The sequence below is a fragment of the Mustela nivalis genome, assembly GCF_964662115.1.
Source record: "Mustela nivalis genome assembly, chromosome: 2".
In the NCBI taxonomy this organism is placed as follows: domain Eukaryota; kingdom Metazoa; phylum Chordata; class Mammalia; order Carnivora; family Mustelidae; genus Mustela; species Mustela nivalis.
Genome location: NC_139021.1, coordinates 159,173,956 through 159,195,615, shown reverse-complemented (window position 1 = coordinate 159,195,615; position 21,660 = coordinate 159,173,956). Strand labels below are relative to the sequence as shown.

The following is a 21,660-nucleotide window of genomic DNA, read 5'->3' as shown; positions in this document are numbered from 1 at the left end:
TTTTTTTTTTTTTTTTTAAGATTTTATTTATTTATTTGACAGAGAGAGATTACAAGTAGTCAGAGAGGCAGGCAGAGAGAGAGAGAGGAGGGAGCCTGCCAAGCAGAGAGCCCGATGCGGGACTCGATCCCAGGACCCTGAGATCATGACCTGAGCCGAAGGCAGCGGCTTAACCCACTGAGCCACCCAGGCGCCCCAGGAATACAACTCTTTAAGTGTAGAGGGTTCAAGAAATAATTCTTCTTCCTAGGTGATTTACTGCTGAGTCCTTACTGTTCCCAAGTCTCTATCTTCTGTTATGTAGAATTTTATTTTCCCTTTTCATTAGTAGAAAAGGAACTCCCTCTTTTAAAGCTATAAAGCACTGACTGCCAGGCTGGATAGATCATGGATCCGATCCATTGGTATAAAAAAAAAAAATTTTTTTTTTTTTTTGATCTTTTAAAATTTATTTATTTGACAGAGAAAGAGAGCATGCGAGACAAAGCAAGCATGGGCAGGGGGAAGAGCAGAGAGAGAGGGAGAAGCAGACAGCAGACCCCCTGAGCAAAGATTTCTATGCAGGACTCAACTTGATCCCAGGTGGGACTCGATCTGAGGACCCTGGGATCACTACCTGAGCCAAAGGCAGACACTTAATGACTGAGCCACCTAGGCGCCCTAAAAAATTTTTTTGATTGAAGGCTCAGGATGTCTTAGGTTTTCAGTATGATAGCTTCTAGTGATGGAAACATGAAGACTATATGTTCTCTGCCCTCAGATAACTCCTAGTATCGAGAATGCCATTTTATTTGTTTACCAGTTTGGCAGGGGGAAAGGAGAGCTCTTTGGGGGGAAATTTTGGGGGGGAACTGTTGGAGTTACTTTTCAGATAAATCTGGATCTTTCCTAATTTTATAGACTATTACAATCCCACATTTAAAAGCCGCCTTGAGGTCTAACCGCCCACATAATATTAATCTTTTTCTATACTTTTTCTGCTCTGTGGTCACCTGGGTCACCACTTGTACATGCTTAATGATGGGCCAGCCATTTCCATTATTAGAAAGCTCAGATTCTTAAAAAATTCTTCTTCATTGAGCCCCAGTTCACCACTTAATAACTAATACCTAATTATAAATAGGGTAGCTGCTTAAGCCTAAGGAACTGCTGAAATCTAGCTCCATTATATTTATCAGCCTATGGACCTGAGGGACTGCATCTGCCCAGAGGGTGTTGCATTTTGCATATTGGCCCAGAAGTATTGTATGGGCTAGCTGGAGGCCTAACAACAGAGGAAGCATTTATATACTCTGGGTACTTGCAGATCACAGGCCTTTCCATGATACAATTAGAGGAAGAGGTCAGACTAAAATTCAAATGTATAAATTGATTCCCATATCTGGGTGACTTTGGGCAAATCATTTAACCTTTCAGCTTCAGATTTATTATAAGTAAAATGGGGTAACACCTCTCTAAGCACCTTAATGGATCAGAAAGTTCGTTTGCAAATGGTTCTTTGACCCACTATAGAGTCAGATTTATTGGCTGTGACTGCACATCATTTCTAATTTTAATAATATTTTGATTCACAGGGAGGCTGAAAAGACAAAGCTTCTTATAGCTGCACAGAAACAAAAGGTTGTGGAGAAAGAAGCTGAGACAGAGAGGAAAAAGGCTGTTATAGGTACTTGGATTTCTTTCTGAAATGAATGTCTTAAGTCCATGTTTTATGAGTTTGTCCTGTTCTTTGTCATTCTGACACTGGATATTGATAGGATCAAATAAGATTGCATCATACATAGTGGAGAATTCTAGAAACTCCTTTTTGTATATTCAGATGTCCTGCAGCTTTTAAAACTAGATGGTGTCAGTACTTAATGAAGTGCTTTGGCTCTCTACCATGTCTTTGGCTGCTACTGCTTTTTCGAGGACAAAAAAAGTGGGTAGGGTTTTTGGGCAACACTAGCCTCTGTGGAGTAGAGTTTTGTTCCTATAGTTTAAGAATAGGAAAGTTTTTTGGCCAAAGCTCAGGATTATAATATGTATCCTTGCTCTTGACAGGCACTGAGTTTTATGTGGATGGGTAGATGTTGTCCTATTCAACAGAAGGGCAGGATTGCTTACAGCTTATTTTGAATCACAGTGAAACTTCTCTACCTCCAGGATACTATATATTGGACTGCCCTCTTAGACTCTCAGTTGTTTGTTCTTTGGGATGCTGGAAGTTTAAGAAGCATTTCTTTAACGATTTCAAGTATGCAGGAATGCACAGAGACTAGTAAAATGAAGGCTTAATATTTGCCACATCCTTTCAGATCATATTTTTTTTAAGAATAAATTTATCATTTTGAAACCTCCTATGTACCCTTACCTGGTCCTATTTCTTGACTTCCCTTCTCTAATTAGGTTTTATTTTAAAATTTTTTATACAGATCTTTCTGTCCATATTTTTATACTATAAATATATAACAATATCTGTAACTGTAAGTATATAACAATAAACAACTCATAGAATTGTCTTAAACCATAAAAATATCAAACTCTTTTATTTCACAACTTGCCTTTATTTTACCAACATTGTTTGAGTTTTATTCATATTGATATGTGTAGATGTAGTTAATTTTTAACTGCTGTGCATTCATTCTGAGTTAGGTAGTTAGTAGTTTTTCCTTATGAACAGTGCTGCAGTAGCCATATCTTTTTGTGCACACATTCAGAGTTTTCTGTGGGAGTGCTACTCAACATGTAGTGTCGGTCAGTGCCCTGTTTTACCAGCTTTTTGTTTCTGATCCATAATGAGGTGACTTCAGAATTGAGAATGAGTGCTTAGAAGTTCTTACAGTATTGCACATTTTATGTCTGTTGAGTCTAATAATAAAAAACTGGAGCCTGTGTTTTTGTTTTTAATAGTTTTCCTAATAATTAATTTTTATTCTAATTAATAAAATACTGCTTCCCAACAGACTGAAATACAAATAAGGGGGGAGGTTGCTTTTCCATAGGTAGTTTGAGAAGCATTGCTCTTGAATACATGTCTCAAAGTAGAATTGCTGGGTCACAGAGTACATACATCTTCAAATTTATAACATTCAGTCTTGCCAGATTGCTCTGCGAAGTGATTCTACCATTTTTACCTTCTTTTCAGCAGGGTTTGAATTCCCCATTTATTCCTTTGTTTGCCTTATTGAATTCCCATTTCTGCATATCCTCCTCAATTCTTAGAGTCATTAGACCTTTTAAAATTTATGTCAGTGTGATGGTGGAAAACATTTCATATAATCTCAGTTTGTATTTCTCCGATTACTAGGAAAGTTGAATATTGTTTATTGGTCATTCAGGTTTCTCTTTTTTTGTATGTGAGCTGTCTGTTAAACTGTTAGCCCATTGTCTGTTTAGTTTTTTTGAGCTGATTTGTAGTTCCTTATATCTTCTGGATATTAATCCTTCCCCAGATCTATGCATTGCAAATATCTTCTCTCACTTTGTGGCCTGTCTTTGAACTTTATGATGTCTTTGACATTCTTATATATTTAAATTTCATGTACTCATATTCATCAGACTTTTCCATTCTGATTTGTGCTTTTCCCATGCCCAAAGTAATAGTTTTATTCTAAAAGTTTTACAGTTTTGCATTTTGTATTTAGATATTGAATCCATCTGGAATTTATAAATTTATAGTATAATTTTATAAATTATATTAGGGTTTAGTTTGAAATTGGAATTCAGTTTATTTTTTCCATGTAGCAAGCTAATTATTTTGGACAATTGAAAAGTTCATTATTTCCTCTATTTATTTCTAATGCCACATCTGTCATATAACAAGATACTGTATATAATTTGTTCTGTTGCTAGGGTCTGTTTTGTTTTAATTTCTTGCTCTGTCCTTCTCCAGAATTACCTTGTTTCACTTACTGTCACTTTTTATGTTAAGTCTTGCTATCTGGGAGAGCAAGTTTCTCCTTAATTATTCCTTTTAACGATTCCTAACTATTCCTAAAATTGTCTGGGACAATCAGAGGCTTTTTATTCCTCCATATAAATTTTAGAACCACCTCAAGTTCTGTAAAATGCTGCTGTGCTGAGATTTTGATTAGAATTACATTACCTGTACATGTCAATATGAGAGGATTACAATATTTATGATACTGAATCTTATAAATCTGTTTACATCTCTCCATTTATAAGAAAGGCCTTTCAAAAAGGTGTTATAATTTTCTTCTTAAATTTCTGGTGCTTTCTTTCTTAGAGTTTTATTCTTGTTTATTTTTCAAGTTTTTTACTATTAGAAATAGGTTGTTGGTTTTTTTTTTTTTTTAGATTTTACTCATTTATTCCAGAGGAGGATAAAGTGAGAAAGTGTACATGCAAATGCAGAGCAAGGGGCAGAGAGGGAGGAAGAGGGACAGGCAAATCTCCAAACAGAGTTCAACCCCAGGACCCTGAGATCAGGAGATCACGAGATCATGACCTGAGCCAAGCTGAGTCAAAACCAAGAGTGAAATGCTCAACTGACTGAGCTACCCAGGTGTACGAAATAGGCTCTTTTTTGAAGGTACATTTTCTAACAGGTTTTTGCTTTTGTGGAGGTACGCTGTTAATTTTTTTTAATAGGCTCTTTTTTGTTTTTTGTTTTTTTTTTGTTTTTTTTTTTTTAAAGATTTTATTTATTTATCTATCAGAGAGAGAGGGGGAGAGAGAGTGAGCACAGGCAGACAGAATGGCAGGTAGAGACAGAGGGAGAAGCAGGCTCCCAGCCCAGCAAGGAGCCCGATGTGGGACTCGATCCCAGGATGCCGGGATCATGACCTGAGCCGAAGGCAGCTGCTCAACCAACTGAGCCACCCAGGCGTCCCAATAGGCTCTTTTTTGAAGGTACATTTTCTAACAGGTTTTTGCTTTTGTGGAGGTACGCTGTTAATTTTTTTTATTTGTTTAGCAGTCTTGCTGAAAATCTCTTCAGTTTCCCATGTGAGCAGTCAGATTGTCTTCAGGACAGTTCTGATTTTTTCTTTGTAGTCCCACATCTTTGTATTCTTCTTAACTTACTGGTTTAAGCTATGATTTACAGTGCAGTGTTGAAAAGAAGGATGGCGACAAGTAGTCTTGTCTTGTTCCTAACTTTAAATATTCTCAGTGATGTTTGCTCTAAATAATTTTTATTGGGTTAATGAAGTTTCTTCCTGTTTCTTGCTTGCTGAGAGTTTTTATCATGAATGGCTATTAAATCTTTGAGAAATTTTTCTGTATCTGTTGAGAGGACCATATAACTTTTCTTTTTGAAGCTGTTAGTGTGGTGAATTATATTAATATATTCTCTGTTACTGAATTATTTTGCCTTCCTGGGACAGACCCACTTGATCATGATATAGGAGAGTCACCCAATACACTTCTCTTTATGTCTTGCTGATAATATCTTTAAATTTTTTACTTTTATTTATTTTCATTTTTACTTGTATTTCATAAATTTCAGCTTACTGTCAGTTTTTACATGGCTACACTAGCCTCAAAATGAGTTAGAGAGCATTTCTTCTTTTTCTGTGTTATGGAACATTTTATATAAAATACGTTATCTCTTTGTAGGTTTGGTGGAACTCACTTGTAAAAACCATCTTGGTCTCTTGGGGTTTGTGCTTTTTTTTGTATGCTTGTTTGTTTTTTGTTGTAGCATTTAGCCTGCCAGTTTAATTTCTGTACTAACTATAGGTCAGTTTCAGGTATTTGTTTAAGTTTGGTCAATATATTTTTCTAGCAAATTGTCATCTGAAACTTCAGATTTGGGAGCATAAATTTGCAGAATTTTCTTTTTTTTTATTTTTTTTTAAAGATTTTATTTATTTATTCGACAGAGAGAGATCACAGGTAGATAGAGAGGCAGGCAGAGAGAGAGAGGGAAGCAGGCTCCCTGCTGAGCAGAGAGGCCGATGCGGGACTCGATCCCAGGACCCTGAGATCATGACCTGAGCCGAAGGCAGCAGCTTAACCCACTGAGCCACCCAGGCGCCCCTTGCAGAATTTTCTACTGATTTTTAAAACCCTCTACCAAATATGAATGCCCCCTTTTCATTCCTAGTATTATTTTGTGCCTTCTCTTTTCCTGGATCAGATTTGCCAGAGTTCTGTTACACTTCATTCTTCTTTTCACAGAGCTGCATTTTTATTTCATTGATTCTATTATCACTTACTTTTTTATTAAATTATTTATGCTTACTTTATTATTCTCTCCTTTCTTTTTGGACTTTTCTCATTGGTTCTTTTCTGACTTCTTGAGTTACTTAAATTCTTTAGTTTTCAGTCTTTTCTGATGGAAACATGTATGATAAATTTTCTTCTAAGTTCTGCCTTAGGTACATCTCACAGGTTTTGAAATGTAGTTTATTGGTGTTCAGTTTTAGTTTTTATAAAAACATTTCCATTATGATTTCTCCTTTCATTTATGAAGTATTAAAAGTATTTTTTCAGTTTTTTATTGGATGGGTTTTCAGGAGGCTACCACTTTACCATTGATTTCTAATATTGCATGATAGTCAGAAAATATGATCCGTTATTTGGATTCTGAAATATTTTTTGAAATTTGCTTTGTGGCCTGTCAATACATGGTACTTTTTTGGTAAATGTTCTGTGTGTGCTTGAGAACATTGAATGTGTTTTCTTTATTTGTTGGATACAGTGTTCTCTATATCTATCCATTAGGGTCAGGCTTATGAATTGTGTTGTTTACATCTTCTGTATTCTAATTTTTGCCTTCTTGAACTGTCAGTTACTGAGGGAGGTGTGTTAAAATTAAAGTCTCCCACTATGACTGTGGATTTGTTGACTTGTAATTTTTTTTCTTTATATATTTTAGGGCTATATCATTAAGAGATTCAGGATTGTTACATCTCCATGGAGAATTGGTCCTATTATGTAATAACCCTCATTATTCCAGACACACTTTTTGGCTTAAGATCTATTTTGTCTAATATTAAAGCTATGCCAGATTTCTCTTGGTTAGATATTTTCTTGATGTATCTTTTCCCATCCTTTTACTTTCAACTTTTCTGTGTCATTATGTTTTAGGTGTGTCTCTTGTAAACAGCATATAGCTGGATTTTGTTATCTTATCCAATGTGAGACTCTGTCTTTTAACTGGTGAGTTTAGTCTTTTTATATTTATTGTAGTTACTGCTATATTTGGATTTGTTTTGTATCATTTAATTTTGTGCTATTTACCACGCATTTTTTTTCCTCTGCTGCTTTTTTCTCTCTTTTCTGATTGGTATTGAATTGATTGGATTTTCTTTATTCTTTTCTTCCTTTTACTTGATTAGTAGATTTGTATTCTGTTTCTAGAATGTATAACTGGTCATACCTGTAAAATGTTAATAAGCATAACTGATTTGACAGAGTCTAAAGCTAATCATCCTTTCCGTCCTCTTAAATAAAACTAGAATGCCTTAATTCTTACCACTGTTTCCAATTTTACGTATTGTTGGCTCATATTCTGGTTTTATGTTCTTTTTATTCCCCCATTAACTATTATCATTATCATCTATTCTTAACAGTAAATATCTATTTTGATTTATAGGTGTTACTTAACTTTTCCCTCTCCATTGTTTTTGACAATTCATTCTTTTTTCTGCTAGTTTGTTGTTGTTATTTGTTTTTTTCAGTGAAGGCTAAGGAGTAGTTACTTAATCATTCTTCTTTGGTCTGAAATGGTTTTGTTTCCTTCTTAAATGGTAATCTAGCCTGTAGTTCTAAGCCTAATGAAACTTACTTTTCTTTGTCACTGTGGCAGTAGTATTTCATTTTTGTTTGGGTTCCTCTTCTTTTTACTTTTACCATTTTTCTCTATGCCTTTGGGTGTTTCGATTTCACTGTGATGTGTCTAGAGAAAGTGTACTTATCACTGGGCTGGTGGATAGAGTTATAGTTATAGATAGCCTCTCTGGAGTTGAAGCCCTCTAGTGGTCTCGATTTTATAAAGGAGCCCCATTTCTAACATCTCAAGGCCTCATCTCCTGACCCTGCATGAGCAATAGTCCAATAGTCCCTCTCCCTCACTTGTCTAATAACCACCACCAAGGCCACCACTCTACTGGCTCTCAGCTCTCCCTTTGTTTATGTTTCTTGAGGATCTCTCCTCCTTTCTTGTGATCTTAACCATGCATTTAAAAAAAAAAAAAATTGTTATATTTTGTCTAGGACTTAAAAGTGTTGTTACCTAAAGGGTTTTCTAAGCCTACTCCACCATTTTTCTAGAACTGTTAAGTCTGCTCATGCTCTTTACTCGTTTATCTCTGCATGTGAGAGAGCAGTGTTAGATGGGATAACCGCAACAGTTTCTCTATGTTGAGACACCATTCTCTGGGTCCTAGCTGTAGGCTCTAGATGCCTTACCTGTTAATTCAAGTTTTATCTTGAGTTTCGGCTTATAAGTATGTTTCTAGTCCAGTTGAACATTGTAGTCTGTTTGGAGGGTGGTGTGATATAGGTTGATTTTAAGCTAATGAGGAGATAGGGAAGTATGTGCTGGAGTTGTTGCTAAAGGATACTGGATCTTCTGGAAATAGGAAGCCACTTGGAAATTTTTTTCCTGCTATGCACTTCCCCCAAGGGCCAGAGATAAGATGTGTTAAAATACTAACCCTCTGGCTGAAAAGGAGAATTGAGAATTATTCTTCAAGAATTGCAGTGATTGAATTGAAAGTGTATTTAGAATCTTTCCTCCCTGGTCCTGGATCCTTTGGTTAGGCCTCTAGTTTACTTGAGGGTGTTTGGTTTTTTCCTGCTGCAGCTAACTTGTTCATCCCCAACACTTATTTTCACAGAGTCAGAAAAATTAGCCTGCTTTCTCTTTCATGTTCAGCAGAAGTCAGAATTATACTTCTCTGATATTATTTTCATTTTGTCATTTCCCTGATGGTGACTTAACCATCAATCAATTGATCCTGAGTATATTAAAATTCTTTAGCCCATTGCTGAAGATGGGAGTTATCTAGCCTTCTTTCTATTCTAATTATTTGTTGTCTTCCCTTGTCGGCTGCCTCCATAATCACCTTTTCATTGTGATTTCATTCATTCTTCTTGTCTTTATGCCTTCTGCCATGATCTCCTAGGTCATGTCCATTATTTTCTTTAGGAATTCTTCCAGAAGGCCTTTCTTGGTTTAACTTACTTTCCTTGTTCTTTCTTTCTCCTGCCATTTTATAAGATTGTTCTGTGTTGCATTGCATTTTTGTTGCTCTTTTTTTGTTCTGAGTACTTTCATGAAGTATCATTTTTCCCATTAGCTTGTGGACTGTTGCTGTGTATACCATGAAGGAATGAAACCTTTTGTACTCCCCTTTCCCACAAAACTAGCTCTGTCAACAGAACAGTGAAATAGGAAATAAATTCCTTTTTTTCTGTTGAGTAGTTTATAGTCTGGGGGGATAAAACTTAATGAAACAGCCCATAAAAATTGTATAAATGTTATGACAAGGTGCTGCTTATTCTAAGTATTTCTGGAACTAGAGAAATATTTTTGAATGTGTCTTCTTTTGTATATAATTACAGAAGCAGAGAAGATTGCACAGGTGGCAAAAATTCGGTTTCAGCAGAAGGTGATGGAAAAAGAAACTGAAAAGCGCATTTCTGAAATTGAAGGTACATCAGGGAGAAAAGAGGCTCTGACTGTCCCAAACTACTTCTCTGCCTCAGAGATCGGGCTCTTAATTGTGGTAGGTGGGAGGGCCAGAGACAGAATAATCTGGTCTGGAGGATGTGTCTGCCCTCATACCCCAGACAAATTTTTATAAAAAATTACCAATACGTGTTCAGCTCTTGGTTTGGTTTGTGACTATAGATAACTCATCCTTTCATTTTCTGTCCTTAAGTTGTGGCTTATTAGCTACCACTTTGTTCTCAGGCAAAGTATGAGAATTACTTATAACCAGTTGTAAGGAACATGTAAGATAAGAAACCCCACTACTACCAGTTTCTTTTCTACCTGGCAACAACAACAACAAAAATAACCAAAAAATTAAGGAAAAAATAAGCCCCAGTTTTCACAGAGGCTCTCAAACTCCTTGATATCCTATAGTGAGATGTTGATGTTCTGAGCCGTCTTGAAGACCAGACATTCAACCTCTTTTCTTATATACTACTACTTCCTGTCATTCTGCATTAACTAATTCTGGATCAAATTTAGAGGGGGTACAGATGGTGCAATAAATAGAGCAGAGCTTTCATATCTGGACTTCATTATTTTACTTGAAGCCTAGAGCCTGGGTAGGATATGAGGCTTTTTGAGGAAAAAATGGAAAGAAGGAACAAAATGAAGTAGACTCTGATGAGCTGAGAGTTCTTTGACGTTGACAAGAGTATTCCGCTTTGAGAAGAGTGTGTCTGGGGACTGGGATTTGAAAACTTGTTGATAAATGCCTTTATGTGATCAAGGAGTATCTGGCTGGCTAGTCAGTGGAGCATGTGACTTGTTTTTGGGGTTGTAATTTTGAGCCCCATACTGGGTGTAGAAATTACTTAAAAGAATAAAATCTTTAAAAAAATAAAGTGATCCAAATATTAGGCAGTAGAGAAAGAAACCCCTCCTTAACATAAAATCTGACCTCTAACCCAGCTGAGGAAATGGATTACAACTTTTCTTTGTTTTAAACACCCTAACTCTATTTTGCTTGCTAGATGCTGCATTCCTGGCCCGAGAGAAGGCGAAGGCAGATGCTGAGTATTACGCTGCACACAAATATGCCACCTCAAATAAGGTGACTTGCTCTCTGCCACTCCTAATAATAGAGTGTTTGGGATTTTGCTTTTCCTTGGGGCTGGGGTTTGGGAGGGGGAGGCTGTATTGTGATAGAGGTGATCTGTCCAGTGTCAAGGAAGGGTAGTTACCATCACACTCTCTAAAAACAGCCAATCATTTATCAAGACATATTGCACACTCATTGGGGAGAGAACTTTGTATAGCTCCTAGTAAAAGTGGGGAGCTAGGACAAAGGCAGATATGTAAACACAGGTCAAATACCATAAAACATCCATCCATAGTGCCGTATCAGTAACCAGGAAAGGTGAGGGTCTTCTCATGGAATGACAGGAGTAACAGGAGAAGAGTAAAGTCCATTTAGAGTTGCTTTCCAGGTAAGGTAGCTTTTTTGTATAAATGCTAAGCTTATTGAGTGTAGTGTTTCTTCCTGGCATTTTGAGATGGGATACTTTTTCATTGTTTAAGACTGTCTTATGTATTATGGGCTATTTTGTATCCCTGACCCTTGCCTGCTAAGCATCAGTAGTACTCCCTGCAACATATGCTTTCAAATGCCCCTGAGTACTGCTTGTTTACTGGGTTTAAAAATAATCTAGTTGTGAGGAACTTGATGTGTGATAATTTGAGAAAGGAGCGTGATACAGGTGAACAGTTTTTATAAAAGTACTTGGATTAATCTAGGTTTAGAGAACGTAGACCTACTTGGCAGGAATTAGGAAGAGGCAGCTAGAAGCCCTGTGGTATTCTATGAAGGGAAGAATATGACCAAGGTTTATAAAGTTTTTAATTGCAAAATAGATCAGAATATTGAAAGAGTTGAGAAGGAGGTCCATTGTGTTTGGCGTGGTTTAAAGGATTAGAGTCAAGATTGAAAGTATAGACAGGTCTTAAATTCTTTCAATTTAGAAAGGAACAACATACTGTGGTTTCAGATGAAATGATAAGACATGGTAGATTTATAGAATGGAAGTTGTCAATACTTTGAAATCTGGTATAAATTTAGAAGTAAATTTAACATATCGGAGGAGACACAACTTTATAGAAACAGGATGGAATTTGGTCAAGATGGAGACAAGATGAGAAACTTGTATATAAAACTAGCAATTCAGATCTGTCACAGGAGAACCTGGCTAGGCACACAAGTATTGAGACTTTGTCACTGAAATTAGCCTTATGCTGAAAAGGACAGCAGTTTTATGCCATTTTGAAAAATGCTATCAGATAATGACCTATAGTAGTAAGGCATTAGAAAGTAATTTGGTTATGTGCTGATTTGATGAGTATTTCAGCAGACAGAGTGTAGATCCAAGGAGTAGAAGGTGTTGGGGGTCTATGAAGGGTCTATAGGACAGGCAGGGGATTTGAGATGTGGAAAGGATTACTAGGAAAGTTTCCCAGAGGCTTTGGGGAAAGTATATTCCAGGGAATATTAGGAATAAGTTTTGATTAAGCCCGGAGAGATTTTGGTTGGATGTATCATGGCACCATGATTTAAATTTAAAGAACTAAAAACTGTGATAGGGAGAAAGATCTGTTTGATTGACAAACATGTTCATTATAGTCAGTTTTAACAACCAGCTTCTAAGTAGAGGCATGAGGCCAGACTAGGTAATTTCTTGAGGTCTTTTTCCACTTTTAGAATGTGGTCAAGAAAAGCAGAATCATGGATGGTTGATTATAAGGTTCTGAGCCCAGCCCCTTTGAAGCTCTGCCACTCTCATCTGTTGACCTGTTTACTGCTTAAGGGAACCTGCAGAGATTGCAGGCTGATTCCAGGTTGAACTCAGCTAGATGGAATAAGAAAGTAGATACAAAAACATTTTATAGGCTTTAAGTCACTATAGAAATATTAGTAGTTATTATTGTTCCCAAAACCCACTTCCTCCATACTTTTTTTTTTTTATTTATTAAAAATGAACAGCTTCTTCCTGTATTAGGACAGGAACTTGTTTAAGGAACTTTAAGTCTAAAATATGGCTGTGAATGTGAGAGCCACACGTTAAAGTTGAGAGAAGGTCATGGGCGATGAGTCAGAGTTGAGTAGTGATGCAGGAGAGCTGTGGGGAAAATGCATGTAAGGAAAGAGAGAGATGACTGTTGGACCAAAGTGTCCTGATTCCTTTGCTCTTGTTTGCCCCCACACAGCACAAATTGACCCCGGAGTATCTGGAGCTCAAAAGGTACCAGGCCATTGCTTCTAACAGTAAGATCTACTTTGGCAGCAACATCCCTAGCATCTTCATGGACTCCTCTTGTGCTTCGAAATATTCAGATGTTAGGACTGGAAGAAAAAGTTCTCTCCTCTCTAAGGAGGCTCTTGAACCCTCTGGAGAGAGCCCCATCCAAAACAAGGAGAGCACAGGTTGATGCAAGGGGTGGAAATGTACTCCCATATCAGAATGTGGCCCAAGGGGTTAAGTGGGAACAATGGTTATACAACACTTCTGATTCACAGAGAACCTGTGCTCCGTCTGTTCTGCCTCTCCTGTGGTAGCCCTGGTTTATCAGCCGATTGCAGGATAGAGCCAGTTGTCTGGCACCCAGATGTCTTTTCAGCCACAGTTTTATCAAGTATCCTGTGTATGTTCCTTTCTGAACTGATATTCATGAATGAGGGAAAGTCTGATGCTAAGATACTGCCTGCACTGGAATGTTAGACATTAAGTATATAACAAGCTGTGTTTTTCTAAGCTGAGATCTATTGAATAATGTTTACATTGGTCCCCGGGCAAACGTGTGCTCAGCCATTCAAGACATAGGAGGCCAGAGAAGATGCCCGGATGCGGTAAGTGTGAAGAAGACCGATCACACCTGGGGCCCAGGCTCTCTCTGTGGGGTTCAGTCCCAGCGTTCATCCATGTGATTAGCATCTAGTCCGCTGAAGTTCTCCAGGAAATAATCTTCCACTTGAGCAACCATTTACTTGATACTATTTGCACCTTTTTATTTTCCTGTAGTTGAGTTGGCCTGCTGGGATATATGTACCTTGCCACCCAACCAGGGATTCCTAATCACCAGTTATTGCATTAGTAGCTTCAGAGATAGAAAGAGCTTGGCTTGACGTTCTGGGTGAGATGAAACCTTTGCTTTGAACCAAAGCTCTGGGGCCCTGCATTCCCCTCCATTGGATGATGACTGCATTACTGCCCCAGGCCATTCATAACTAAGGTGCCTGGTTTTTAGCCACAGAAAACTCCTTATATGTCACCTCTTAGCTCTGGCTGGCCAAGAGCAGGGCAGGGCTTTAACCAGAACTAAGGGCAGCATATAATTCCCAGCTGTTCACTGCACAGTATTGTATCATAACTGCAGGAAGTTTTCATTTTTAAAACTGGATTTGGGGTACATTTATTTGCCCCAGTACCTCTGCCTGAAGGCCATGTCCTAGGGCTGTCATGGTTACTAGCACACTGCTTCTCCTCAATATTGTTCTTCTGGAGCCTACATAGTGTGGAACAGAGTAACTTAGCATCTTTGGTCATCTTTGTCTTATTTCCCCCCTGCCCCCGCCTCTGAGATGCTGAAATCAAAGTTCTCCAGCTTTCACCCTCCCTAGGAAGTCAGGAATCCACTGACTTCCTGGGCAGCCAGGGGATTTAATCTCCCATGAGAGGATGACAGACTGAGTTATGAGTAAGCCTGTGGCTATGGGAGACCTATCTCATCTGGGCCTTTATTCCCTTCGGATTAGTTTTCCTGAAACAGTGTGCCCCATAGTTAGGCCTGAGTTTGTGCAGCTTATTAAGACATCTTTCATGTATACTGTGGTTAAGCCAGACAGAAGTCATGGGACCACTTTCCAGAAATCTTTCCGCTGTCAGTCCTGTCAGTCTCATGACAGCTTGCGGGTTGTGCCAAACACTTTCTATGGGGAAGGAATCCCGAATTTGAGTGGGTCTTTTCCCTGGGCCTTATACTAGAGAGGCATTTGTAATAATGGAGAGAATCCTTTTTTATTTTTGCTTATTATATGCACTCTCTTTATGAATGGATCTTGTGTTCTCTAGCCCTCCTTTAAAGAACCTTTGAACTGTAAGAATAAACTCTTCACCTGTCATGTATTGTTGCTGCGAATAGATAATGATTGTTGTGGGAAATTTGGGTCATTGACCTTTGTGCTTTCATTCCTAGAGATGTTTCCTATTCCCATGAGCTGAAAGCTGTTGCCCCAAAGTGATGGATGGGGGTTTTCTTACAAGCCCCCGGTGGCAGAGTTGAGGAACAGGGAACTAGTGTTACAAAGTCGTAAAGAAACTACTTCCACTTAAACTCTCCGTGGAGTGTGTTTCCCAGTGCTCGCTCAGGCTCTAAGTCTATCCCTCCTGCAGGGATGTTCCTTTTGGCAAATATACACTGTAATCTTGAAGTCTAAATTTATATGTGAATTGCTACCTTTTTTTTAAAAAAAAAAGAAACCAAATAAAATTATTTTACTATCAGTGATTTGTATTTTTTCCTTATGTCTCCCATTATTTTCTCTTGTCTCAAACATAATCCTAAGGCTGTCTTGCCCATTTTGACTAGGTAGCCAGTTTATTTACTAGTTTCACTCAACTGTAGAGGTGTTTCTTACACTCTTCTCAGAATACTGCTTCCCAGCTATAGGAATTTTGAAAGCAGGGTTTCCACTCTTCCTGACACAGAATTTAACTAGGAATGTTCTGATTCTTGGTGGGATGTGGTCAGCAGCAGAAGAGGAAAGAGGGAGGCTGGAGCATGGTGCCCTTCGGAGGCTGTCTAAGAAGGGAGGGAGGAGGTGGGGCAGTTAGACTAAGGCAGAGGAAGGACAAACAGTACAAATTATAACTGGCAGTGGTATGATGTAACTACTGTCACCAATTTAAATGTTAGTCCAAGAGCCAGGGCTGGACCTCGTCTACCCACCTCTCAACCTTTCCTTTCTGGGAAATAATTTCACAGTGATGTTGGGCAGCGGGGCTTAGTATTTGGGAGTTTCAACGACAGGAGCCCTTTACTTGGGTTCCTGTGGACTCCAACCCCATAGTATTCTATGTTTGCTGCTGCAGACCAGGGAAATTTAACTCATTCAAACCAATTATCCAGTAGGTCTGGGTGGGTATTAAAATGAAGTGATTTAGAACTAAGTGATTTCTGCCTGTTGCTATGGAAGAGCAATTTTGTGAATTAGAAGTTGTGATCTCTGATTGCTTGGTGATAAGTCCCAAATGTGTGCAATAGAAGGCTGTTTGTGATCTGGCCCCCACAGACCTCTCTAGCCTGAGTCCTTGAATGTACCTTCTCTGTGTCCCTTTAAATAAAGTGTTCTATCAACCTGGCTAATTTTTTCCCCTTGTAACTCCGACTTTCCTTTGCTAACTCCTGATAAGTCTTCACTTCTTCAGACAGGTCACGCTAAACTGTTGGCTCAGGTCAGCACTTCACATTTCTGCCTTAGAACATTTCACACACGTCACTTTACCTGTTTGATGTCTTTCTTCACAAATGTTCAGCTCTCTAGGGGCAGGGACTGTGATTCTGCTCTTTCTTGGGCTGGTATCTGTTGCTCATCAGTTGGTCAGTGTCAGTTTTGTTGCACAAAAGAAAAAAAGGATGAATGTGAAATGCAGGAAAGTGAATAGTGGGGGAAAAAAGAAAGACCTAGAAATTAGGGTAGAGTATCTATCTGTGTGAGGACTTAATTTGTAACCATGGGAAGTTACCTAACATCTCTGAACTTGTTTACATCTTCACAGGGCTCTTCAGTGGTTCAGCAACATATTTTTATGCAGTTTGCATAATGATTTCTGCATGGTGATTGTTGGGGTGCATTTTTGTCTTCCTAAACTGGGGGAGGCTGATCTAGACCCTGTCCAAGACCCTGTCCCACTCTCATAGAGGTTGTATAAAGGGGGCAGTGATTTCCAGTAATGAGGATCTCATGATATCTTTATCATGATGGATTTTAAAAAGGAAGAAGAGATAGAAAATGTGATTGTAGCTCTAAGGTAATCAGTCCAAGCATCAACCTTCTTTAACCCAAATTCTCCTCGAGGACATCACATAGCACAACATTTGAGATATTGGAGCTTCTAACAGTTAATATTCGTAGAGCACTTTGCACTTACCAAAACATCAACATGCTCACTGAAGATGTAGTCAGTTTTTTGTAGTGATTAAGGGGTTGGGTTTTACATTTAAACAGTTCTAAAGAATAGAAGGGGAGGAAAAGGTGCCAAGCCTGACCAAAATACTACAAAAGAAAAATAGCTACCAATCTTAAAAATATCAGTGCAAAAGTCTACTAACAGTCTAGCATCACATTAAAAATACTACATTACCGGTGTGAGGTGATATCTCATTGTGGTTTTGATTTGTATTTCCCTGATGCCGAGTGATATGGAGCACTTTTTCATGTGTCTGTTGGCCATCTGGATGTCTTCTTTGCAGAAATGTCTGTTCATGTCATGGAAGTGGTGATGCAACATGGGGGCTTAAGTGGGTAGGAGAAGAATAAATGAAACAAGATGGGATTGGGAGGGAGACAAACTATAAGTGACTCTTAATCTCACAAAACAAACAGGGTTGCTGGGGGGAGGGGGTTTGGGAGAAGGGGGTGGGATTATGGACATTGGGGAGGGTATGTGCTTTGGTGAGTGCTGTGAAGTGTGTAAACCTGGTGATTCACAGACCTGTACCCCTGGGGATAAAAATATATGTTTATAAAAAATAAAAAATTAAAAAAAAAATACTACATTACCACCAAATGAAGATAATCAGTAACACAGGAATAGTCTAACACTAGGAAATCTAGTAAAATTAACCATGTAGGGGTGCCTGGGTGGCTCAGTCAGTTAAGTGTTTGAGTCTTTATTTTGGTTCTGGTCATGATCTCAGGGTTGTGAAATAGAGCCCACTGTTGGGCTCTGCGCTGGGCATGGAGCCTGCTTAAGATTCTTGTTCTCCCTCTCCCGCTGCCACTCCCTGCCCTTGCTCACACATGCTCGAGCTCTCTCTCTCCCTCTCTCTCTCCAAAATACAAATAAAAAAGCATCATGTTGGTAGAATTTAGGAGCAATCACATGATGTCTTGTTTGTATAGAAAATGGCTTTGATAATTAACATCCATTTTTTAACTTTTTAAACCCTTAATAAAATGGGAATGGGGGCGCCTGGGTGGCTCAGTGGGTTAAGCCGCTGCCTTCGGCTCAGGTCGTGATCTCAGGGTTCTGGGATCGAGTCCCGCATCGGACTCTCTGCTCAGCAGGGAGCCTGCTTCCTCCTCTCTCTCTCTGCCTGCCTCTCTGCCTACTTGTGATCTCTGTCTGTCAAATAAATAAATAAAAAATCTTTAAAAATAAAAAAAAATAAAAATAAAATAAAATGGGAATGGATGAATACCTAGCCAGAGAAAACATTTCTCAAATCAGGCTAATTGATGAAAGACTAAAAGGATCACCATTGTATCAGGAATAAAACAAGTCTATCTACCATTACTAGAATTAGAAAAAGGGAATGAAATAAAATTTTAAAAGAGGCATTTTTTTTAAAAGATTTTATTTATTTATTTGACAGAGATCACAAGTAGGCAGAGAGGCAGGCAGAGAGAGAGGGGAAGCAGGTTCCCTGCTAAGCAGAGAGCCGGATGCGGGGCTCAATCCCAGGACCCTGGGATCATGACCTGAGCCAAAGGCATTTAACCCACTGAGCCACCCAGGCACCCCAAAGGAGGCATATTTGTAGACCATACAATTGTACCTGTAAAGTACAAGAAATTTTTCTAAAAATGATTGCAAAAATAGAATTCAGTAGTTAAGTACAAATTTATTAAATATTTAATTATTTATTTTAGAGACAGGATGAGTGCAAGGGGCCAAAGGAGAAGGAGAGAATCTCAAGTAGACTCCAAGCTGAGCAAGGAGCCCAACCAACACGGGGCTCGATCTCATGACCATGAGATCATGACCTGAGCCAAAATCAAGAGTCAGACACTTAAACAACTGAGCCACCCAGGTGCCCCACAAATTTATTATTTTAAGACAAACAATTGCTACCCTATATAAAATAAAACTTAAAAAATATAATGAAGTCCAGTTTTTATTAATTAAAAGCCAGGATAAAATACTTGGGAATAAGCAAGAAATTTCAAGATCTATAGAAAAAACTTTAAACTGTTAAAGATAGGATGTAAGATTTTTAAAAAATTGACTTATTCTGTGGGAAGGAAGAGAGAGCAGTTATCCCAAAATCAATCTACATGTTTATGAAATTTCAGTAAAAATATCAACCAGGTAGTTTTTGGAACTAAACTAACATCCCAAACTTGATAGGGAAAGTTTTAAAAGAATAGTCACAATAGCTCTACCTAATGTTAAAATATGAAGTCACAGTTACTGGGGCACCTGGGTGGCTCAGTTGGTTAAGTGTCCGACTCCTGATTTCTGCTCAGGTCATGATCTCAGAGTCGTGGGACCAAGCCCCACATCCATCTGCTTGTCCCTCTCCCTCTGCTCACTCTGTCTCTCAAATAAAATCTTAAAATCACAGTTATTGAACCTGAGTACTATAGCTTTAGTAGGTTAATTAAAGTATAAAAAATAATTCCGTATGGAAGCTTAGTACATGATAAAGGAGCCTTTTTCCTTGTAACCTAGAGGGAAAATATGGATTATTCAATAGAGTTCAGAAAATTCGGGGGAGTTGGAAATAATATATATCCCTAGCTCACATCTTACATGAAAATTTATTCTTGGTGGCTCAAGTGTATATTCAGAGAATGTTAATCTATAAACTCTGTGGAAGGCAATGTGGCAGTATTCATCAAAATTCAAAACAAAATTTAAAAAGCATTTCATTACTGAGAATTTATCCTTCATGAACCTCCCCCCAAATAAGAGTATTCATCATAGCAATATTTGTGATATTTAAAGATGGGAAGATCTCTTGAGTGTTCACTTTAAAAGAGTTTTTAAAATTCCCTTATTTTTGGGTGCTTGGGTGGCTCAGTGGATTAAAGCCTCTGCCTTCGGCTCAGGTCATGATCCCACGGTCCTGGGATCGAGCCCCACATTGGGCTCTCTGCTCAGCAGGGAGCCTGTATCCCCTTCTCTCTCTCTGCCTGCCTTTCTGCCTACTTGTGATATCTGTGTGTGTGTGTGTGTGTGTGTGTGTGTGTGTGTGTCAAATAAATAAATAAAATCTTTTTTAAAAATTGCCTTATTTCAACAAAGTAGAATACTAAGCAAGTGACAGAATACCTTAGGATGCTGCTATTTGAGTGAAAATAGTGGGGGATGTATATATGTGTCTTTTTTTTTTTTTAATCTGTAATCTATCTCCCAAAGGATATATCATAAGTGCGTAACAGTGATTTCATAAAGAAGGAAACCAAAAGAATATAGGAGAAGAAGTGGATTCATTTTCACTTTTCACACTTTTGTACATTTTCTTATATTTTATACCATGTGCATGTATTACCTACTCTAATCATTGTAAAATAATGTTTAGGGGAAATGCAAAATAAAGTAAATATGGAAAAAGGAAGCTTTTGCTTAAGTAGTAGGAATGCTTTTATAATCAGAACCTGGTTCAAGTTCTAACCATGCCACTTGCTAAAAGTCTAACCTCAAATTATTTCTTCTAAATGTCAGTTTCCTTGTTTATACCATATGAACAAAGAGAGCCTACTAGACATGTTGAAGTGAAGATTAAATGAGATCTCTAAAAAACTAAGTGCAGTGTCAGGTAAATGTGAAGGGCCCAATGTAAATTGTGGTTATTGTTACTATTTTGTAATTTAATCCTCAAAACTTTTTGTGAAAAAAGAAGCCTGTTGTTTTGGTTGCCTCACCCCATTTTACAAGTGAGGGAAGTGGGGTTTGAGTCAGTAATTTCATATCTCATTTTCTTCCATTCATATCTGGATTCAGAAAGAAAAATATTATGACATGTAAGCTCCTAATTTGAGGCAGCAATTCCAGTAAAGTTTGTTGTCTAGACAAAATGGGTTACAAACCCTAGCTTTTCAAGAATTGATTATTACACATTGACCATAATATTGTTCTTCCCACTGACAACCATCTTATTATTCAGTAAAAGGTAATATATGAGAGTGTGTGTAAAACAGCCATAACTCTAGAAAACCACTCATGAGGCTAGTTTAAGAGTGCTCAGTCCTATTCAATCCACTATAATTAAGAGTGTTAGGTGGTGGTGGTGGTTTTTTGTTTTTTGTGTGTGTGTGTGTGTGTTTTTTTTTTATAAACCAAGGATAAGTGTGATAGAGTAACATTCCACTCTCCATTTCTTGGTTCCAGGGCACTACTGTATTGCATTACTGTCTTTAGTTTTTTCCAATGGCAAGGAGTTTCCCAAGCCAGAGAAGTTTGATCCAGGACACTTTTTGGATAAAAATAGCAGCTTCAGGTAAATAGAATACTTTGTGCCTTTTTTCCATGGCAAATACAAATAAATCCACACAAGTCATACACATGCACATTCTGGACAGTTTTTAGCTTCGCTGAATTTATGGTATAACTCAGTAATCTACTAGTGATAGGAAAGTCAATCAAATCAAATTGTTATAACTCTCCAAATCTGGATGAAACCATTTAAGTATGTACACCAGTAAGATCAGATAGGTCCTCCAGGAACTATTTTGTTGTTTCGTAATTGAGTACAATGCAGGTTTTTTGGTTTTTTTTTAAAGATTTTATTTATTTATTTGACAGAGAGAAATCACAAGTAGATGGATAGGCAGGCAGAGAGAGAGAGAGGGAAGCAGGCTCCCCGCCGAGCAGAGAGCCCGACGCGGGACTTGATCCCAGGACCCTGAGATCATGACCTGAGCTGAAGGCAGTGGCTTAACCCACTGAGCCACCCAGGCGCCCCACAATGCAGGTTTTTAAAGAAACCAAAGAAGGGCAATCCAAATCAGGTATCATGTATTACCAGATGACAAAGGAATTTGCTTTTGC

The 21,660-nt window shown here is 38.1% G+C and overlaps 2 protein-coding genes across 4 annotated transcripts in view; both read left to right on the top strand.

The window, feature by feature from the left end:
- Positions 1–15,165, top strand: part of ERLIN1 (ER lipid raft associated 1) — a 39,888-nt gene extending 24,723 nt beyond the window's left edge. For both annotated transcript variants that reach the window (XM_082722286.1, XM_082722285.1), the window contains 4 exons: positions 1,575–1,666; positions 9,520–9,609; positions 10,645–10,724; positions 12,872–15,165. In XM_082722286.1, coding sequence (XP_082578412.1) covers positions 1,575–1,666; positions 9,520–9,609; positions 10,645–10,724; positions 12,872–13,093 — 484 coding nt within the window. In that variant the 3' untranslated portion in view covers positions 13,094–15,165. The remainder of the gene's footprint in view (positions 1–1,574; positions 1,667–9,519; positions 9,610–10,644; positions 10,725–12,871) is intronic.
- A 5,840-nt stretch (positions 15,166–21,005) lies between these two features.
- Positions 21,006–21,660, top strand: part of CPN1 (carboxypeptidase N subunit 1) — a 42,697-nt gene continuing 42,042 nt past the window's right edge. Inside the window, exons 1-2 of one of the 2 annotated variants that reach the window (XM_082722284.1) lie at positions 21,006–21,109; positions 21,415–21,620. The gene's annotated coding sequence lies outside the window, so the exon portion shown is untranslated. The remainder of the gene's footprint in view (positions 21,110–21,414; positions 21,621–21,660) is intronic. The other variant, XM_082722283.1, reaches the window with a different exon arrangement.